Source organism: Dipodomys merriami, unplaced genomic scaffold, assembly GCF_024711535.1.
Source record: "Dipodomys merriami isolate MVZ:Mamm:240054 unplaced genomic scaffold, mDipMer1.0.p SCAF_175, whole genome shotgun sequence".
Taxonomy (NCBI): domain Eukaryota; kingdom Metazoa; phylum Chordata; class Mammalia; order Rodentia; family Heteromyidae; genus Dipodomys; species Dipodomys merriami.
This window is the reverse complement of record NW_027203104.1, coordinates 1,963,480-1,970,618: the sequence shown is the minus strand read 5'-3', so window position 1 is coordinate 1,970,618 and position 7,139 is coordinate 1,963,480. Positions and strand designations below refer to the sequence as shown.

Here is a 7,139-nt window from a genome sequence, read left to right as displayed (position 1 = left end):
AATGACTGAGAGTACTTAGAACTTTTTTGAAAAACTTTCTACATGTTTTACATTGCTATGATTTCTCATGTGTGTGTGTGTTCAATGATGAACCCTGAGCTGTGCCTTCTGGTTGAAGAATTCCACATTTCTACCTTGATAAAGTTTGTATCCTGTGTGGGTTCTCTATTGCAAACTGACTTCTCTTCCAAATGAAAGGCTTTCCCTACTTGTTAAATTCTAGAGATTTCTCATTTGGGTGAATTTTCTTATATGCTAGGCTGTGGCCTCCAGTGGATGGTTCTTTACACATTTGTTGCAGTCATAAGGCTTCTCTCCTGTGTTGTGCTCTCTGATGAAAAATAAGGGCTGAATTCTGTGTGAAACTCTATCCACAGCTGTTACATTCCTAAAGTTTTACTCCTGTGTGTTTTCTGATGGACAGTAAGGTTTCCCCTGTGGCTGAATGACTTTCCACACAGGTCACATTCAAAAGGTTTCTCTCCTGTGTGTGTTCTCTGACGGTCAGAAAGGTATACCTTCCTGGTGAAAGACTTTCCACAGCTGTTACATTCATAAGGTTTCTCTCCTGTGTGCATTATCTGATGGATGTTAAGTGCTGCCTTCCACCTGAAAGACTTTCCACACTCCATACATTCATAAGGTTTCTCTCCTGTGTGTAATATCTGATGTGATTTAAGGATCGACTTCTGGATGAAAGACTTTCCACACCAGCTACATCCATAAGGTTTTTCTCCCGTGTGTTTGCTCTCGTGGAAAATAAGGCCGATTTTCTTGGTGAAAGACTTTCCACACCTCCTACATTCATAAGGTCTCTGTCCTGTATGTGTTGCCTGATGAGCAGTAAGTTGTGACTTCATGGCGAAAGACTATCTACACACATTACATTCATAAGGTTTCTCTCCTGTGTGTATTGTCTCATGGATAGTAAGGCTTGTTTTCCGGGCAAAAACCTTTCCACACCTGCTACATTCATAAGGTCTCTCTCCTGTATGTGTTGTCTGATGGATCCTAAGGTTTCCTTTCTGGGTGAAAGACTTTCTACACACATTACACTGATAAGGTTTCTCTCCTGTGTGTGTTGTCTGATGGATTTTAATTTGTGCCTTCTGGGTGAAAGACTTTCCACATATATTACATTTGTATGGTTTCACTCCTGTGTGTGTTGTGTGATGGACATTAAGGGTTGTCTTCTGGGTCAAACACTTCCCACATTTGTTACATTCATAAGGTTTCTCTCCTGTGTGTGTTCTCTGATGGACAGTAAGGTATGCCTTCAAGTGAAAAGATTTTCCACACTTGTTACATTCATAAAGTGTCTTTCTTGTGTGAATTTTCTGATGAAAAGTAAGGTTTGCCTTCCGGATGAAAGACTTTCCACAGACATTACATTCATAAGGTTTCTCTCTTGTGTGTGTTGTCTGATGGACAGTAAGGTGTGCCTTCTGGCTGAAAGACTTTCCACACACATTACATTCATAAGGTTTCTCTCCTGTGTGTGTTAGCTGATGGACAGTAAGCTGTGCCTTCCGAGTGAAAGACTTGCCACACAGGTTACATTCATAAGGTTTCTCTCCTGTGTGTGTTGTCAGATGGACAGTAAGGTGTGACTTCTGGCTGAAAGACTTTCCACACAGGTTACATTCATAAGGTTTCTCTCCTGTGTGTGTTGTCAGATGGACAGTAAGGTGTGTCTTCTGGCTGAAAGACTTTCCACACACATTACATTCATAAGGTTTCTCTCCTGTGTGTGTTAGCTGATGGACAGTAAGCTGTGACTTCTGAGTGAAAGACTTTCCACACAGGTTACATTCATAAGGTTTCTCTCCTGTGTGTGTTGTCTGATGGACATTAAGGGTTGTCTTCTGGGTGAAAGACTTCCCACATTTGTTACATTCATAAGGTTTCTCTCCTGTGTGTATTCTCTGATGGACAGTAAGATATGCCTTCAAGTGAAAAGATTTTCCACATTTGTTACATTCATAAAGTGTCTTTCTTGTGTGAATTTTCTGATGAAAAGTAAGGTTTGCCTTCCGGATGAAAGACTTTCCACACACGTTACATTCATAGGGTTTCTCTCTTGTGTGTGTTGTCTGATGGACTGTAAGGTGTGCCTTCTGGCTGAAAGACTTTCCACACACATTACATTCATAAGGTTTCTCTCCTGTGTGTGTTAGCTGATGGACAGTAAGCTGTGACTTCTGAGTGAAAGACTTTCCACACAGGTTACATTCATAAGGCTTTTCTCCTGTGTGTGTTGTCAGATGGACAGTAAGGGTTGTCTTCCGGCTGAAAGACTTCCCACACACATTACATTCATAAGGTTTCTCTCCTGTGTGTGTTCTCTGATGGACAGTAAGGTGTGTCTTCCGGGTGAAAGAATGTCCACATTGGTTAGATTCTTTAACTACAGGAGATACTCCAGGACTATAAGCAGCACATATCCCATTAGACTCGCCATGGAGAAGCATGTTCTGACACTTCCTGAACTCCTCTGTCCTTATCCCTAAGGATTTCCCATTATTCCTAATCAGCTCTGACTTAGGTTTTGACCTCAAATTAAAAGTTGTTATTAATTTCACATTGTTCTCCCCTGTGTTAGTATTCATGACTCCGACTTCAGACAGACAATCGTAGGGATTCTCCTGACAGGTCTTAGTCCTGTACTCCTTTTCTTGGACATCTACAATGAGATATAGAAAGACAGACAAAAACAGAAATGAGACCTCAAGATTCCTTAATGTAACAGTAAAGGCATTTCCGTGCATCCTAACTGTTACAAGATCAAAGCAGGAACTCTTTGATGCAGAATATAAGCTTTTCTCTGTAATGTATTAGTTAAGAAAGTAGCGCTGACATTTTACAATGGTAAATAATGTTTTTCTGTTTCTGTTTTTTTCTGTTTTTCTCAAGGAATTAATTACTCAAATGATTCATCTACACACTATTAGTTATAAGCTGAGTACTAAACATTTGCCTTTAAGGTTTGGTCATAAGGGAATAGCTATATTTTTCTTTTAATTTGTGGAAATAATTTATATATTTTGCTGCTTTGCTTCTCAACCATTAGGTGCGGAACAGAAATACTGTCTAGATTTAGGGACCATTAGGGTGTTTGATACATCCCTTGGCCTTTCCGCTAAGCATGGAAGGTTCCTGAGAGTAAGGATTTATACCTCCATCTCTTCAGTTCTAACTTCTCACTAAGAATTACTTTAGGGATTGGTGGCATTTTAAAAATTGGTTTCCCTCACCCTTAGTCAAATTCTCATCAAATTTCCTTTTCTAACACTTCTGCTCCTTCACAACCATTAAAGACCAAAGATACTACAGCTCACCACCCAGGTAGTCATCTCCTATGAACCAAAAGCTTTGCTTCTGAATCTCACTCACTTCCACCATCACCAAGAAGCAATTTCCCTCATCACAGGTAGCAGTCCTGGCATACTCCTTATTTCCTCATACCTTGTTTCAATGAAAATGAGACATCATTTTCTACATTTCTCATTTCCTTTTTCTGTTTAAGAATGATTTCTACAAATAAATAGAAAATTGCTTACTTTAACTATACTGGGACAGCCAAATCAATTTGTCTCCATGTAAATTCTTGATTGTCATGTCCTTGAGACAAAGGATCACCTAGTTCTCTGCCACATATAACTCAGGGGAACCAGGAACATTATTACTCAGTACAGCTCATTAAACTTACCAAGTGGACTCTGGCTACAAAACCACCATGCAAGATGCTTTATCTCACCTGTGAGATTCTTGTCTGAGGCTTCTCTTATCCATGGTTCTGACCCTTGCTCCAGCTTGGCAATCAATTTAGGTTTAGGAACACAGTGTCCTGTTATAAACAAGTAGAGAAGAACTATTGGTAGGATGGGTCATCATTACTGTAAGGTCTTAGACATCATGTTCACAAACTTGCTCCTAAACCTTGTTTCTCATTTCTTACCAACTTCCTGGTTGATATTCCCCAGCTTTCAACTTATTTTGCCAATTGGGTGGCTTGAACTCAGCTCTTTTGTTCAAAGCTAGCATTCTGCTAGTTTCAGTCCCAGCTACATTTGTAGATTGTGAGGGGATTTGGAGATAAAAGCCTCATGGTCACTTTTCTGTAGTTGCTGGCTTCAAACCAAAATCCTCACATTTCAGCCTCCTGAGAAGCTAAGATTACAGGTGTTAACCACTGCACCCAGGATCAGGGTTGATTACAAATAACCACTTTCAACTAGTGATTTTCAGATCATACTTCAAATAGTGATGTACTTTCTATTCTAGACTATATTTGCACCTACAGAAATCACCCCAAGTTTAGGAAGACAGACTTCTTTCTATTAGTGGAATGCAGTTTAGATCTTGGGTCCAAGTACTGATTGGGTTTCTTGATGAATGGGAATAAAATTGTCTCCAGTTACATAATGAAGTGGAAAAAATGGACAGGAATTTTATATTCCCACGGAGTGGAATCGTCTACCGAAATAACATAAATATTTATATATCTACTTAATAAAGAAAACAGTCTTTGACCTTGCATGTTCAAATGACTTTTGCTCACCTAAAGACAAGAGGTTGCTGTAGGTCTCCAGCATTACATCTCTATGCAGGGTCCTCTGAGCATGATCCAGGTCTTGCCACTCCTCCCAGCTGAAGTCCACAGCCACATCATCAAATGACACCAGCTTCTGTAATGGCACATTTGAATCAAATAATTAGCCCAAGTCAGGAAGGTCTGTGGGACTCATCCCCAATTAATCACCAGGAGAAAAGCAGAACTGGTGCTATGGCTCATGTGGTAGAGCACTAGCCTTGAGGGGAAGAATTCAGGGACAGTGCTCAGGTCCAGAAATCAAACCTCACAACCAACCAACACACACACACACACACACACACACACACACACACACACACACACACACACACACACACACACACACGGTATCTCATAAGCAATCACAACACATTTAGGACATCACATGGAATACATAGCACATTACTGATTCATGAAAAGTAAGTGTCCACATAAATGTTAAAGGCAGTAACAGTACTTAAGAACGTACCTAATGATGGATTGGCCCTTATAAGATCTGATTTACTTCCCATATATAAATATCCTATGTTAACTATTTTGTAGTTTAAGTGCTAAATACTGAAGTATGGTCATAGATACCCTGATATTTCTTTCCTATGTATAAAAGAACTGCTAGAAGGAAGTTTTGTGAACTTGGCCTACCTTCTACAATCCACAATATAGTTGCGAGGGGCATACCATGTTCCCTGACTACATTTTCATTTAAATATGCCTTCATGGAAGGATAGAGGATGGATAGAGGCTTAAGGAACATTCAAGATGACAAAAAACGAAAAATAGGACCACGACAAGCAAGACAGAGAAAAATTAGAAGAGGGATGTGATCTAAAGATACAGAAGACAAATTTACAAGTTGGAAGGAAATAAGAGTGCTAATTTGCCTGCAGAGGCGAAGAGGAGAGGTTTTGGACTCCCACACTGAACCCTATTGCAAATGATGAATGGCCCAGCCAACCATGCTTGGCAATACCAGAGGTGAATGCTGACTAAGAGAGAAAAGTGAAATATATATGTGAAGAATTGAAAGAAAATAACATTCAATTCACAATCCATTGGGCAGAGGAACTCTACTAAAAATGTAGATTGAAGATATGGTCAGGGAAAGAGAGTTGATTAATTACACATCTGCATTTTAAGAGTGTTACAAGAGAAGTGCTTCAAGAGAAGAGCAAAAGGAGTGCACATACATATACACGTAGGACAGAGAAACTAAAATGGTAAATGTGTAGGTAAGTTTAAAGGAATATATTGGTCATATATTTTATGTAATATTTCTGTAATAGTTTGTTGAAATAAAACTTATAGCACCATATGATTCACAATGCATGAAGATCCAATATATAAACTCATCACTTTATTAAAAGAAATGTTTGTAGAATACTCATATGCATCAATAAATATTGCAATTACCAGGCAAATAGGAAGGCCTCAGTTCAAAGAATTAATTGTACCAAAAAACAGGGTACTAGATTTAGGGCTGGGAATGTGGCTTGCTCAAGAGCGCTAGTCTAGAATGCACGGGTTCAATTATTCAGTGCCATGTGAACAGAAAAACTAGAAATGGGGAAAACGATTGAAGACACTTAAAAAAAATTCTACAAATAATTCCTTGAAATATACAAAGCTCAGTATCAATAGTCAGGAGAAGAATTCTAATCAAAATTCTACAGAAATAACTACTTTATATATGTTACTATGGACAGTTTTAAATAAAAACAACAAATATCCTTCCAAAGTCTAACAGAGGCTGGGAAGGATGTGAATTCAATTTGAACCTTGCTGCATGTCTGGCAGGAATGTAAAACAATCAAAGATGGTATGGACAGAGCTAAAAAGAACTAAATAGAGAATTACATAGGAATATGGTCCAGCACTTCTATTTCTAGATTTGTACCCAGCAGAAGAGAAAGCAGGGACGAGAAGTAGTATTAGAGAATCACTTCAGAGCAAATACTGACAAGAACCAAAAGACAGACACAGGTAAAAGAATAGATAAAGACATTGAAAAGGAAGACAAGTTTGCTACATTTTATAGCAGGGTTGATCTTTGAATACATTAAGCTAAGTAAAATACACCAGTCATAAAAGCACAGCCATGGTATGATTTCCCTGACTGAGCTTTCAAGGATCAACAAAGTCATAGAGCCAAAAAGTAAGATGGTTCCAGAGACTGGGGTAGAGAGGAAAAGGAGCTGCCTATTAATGATTATACAGCTTCAGACATGGAAAATGAAACATGCTGTACATGGATGGAAGAGATGGCTACACAACAATGCAGCCATATGAACTATCAGTGAACTCTGAATTGAAAATGGGTAACGTAGCCACACAGGATGGAACATACTTATACACTCTGACATTGGGAAATTCAAAAAGGATGACCAGCCAGGCTAGGTTCCATTAACAATTTCAAGAGCATGCTGGACTACATATCAAGACCTGTCTTCAAAACAAATAGGGGATGATTTGCATTGACAAGGCTCATAAAATTCACAAACTTTATAGACCATGACAATGACAATTTGCCTTGAAGGTGAAAATGTGT

General features: G+C 38.9%; 1 protein-coding gene across 1 annotated transcript; it reads right to left on the bottom strand.

Moving 5' to 3' along the window:
* Positions 1-380: 380 nt before the first annotated feature.
* LOC138829693 (zinc finger protein 585A-like) lies at positions 381-6,691 on the bottom strand. Its single transcript, XM_070026168.1, is given in 5 exon segments — positions 381-1,274; positions 1,359-2,683; positions 3,758-3,847; positions 4,562-4,688; positions 6,686-6,691. Coding segments are annotated over 5 exon segments (2,442 nt in total).
* Between the last annotated feature and the right edge of the window lie 448 nt (positions 6,692-7,139).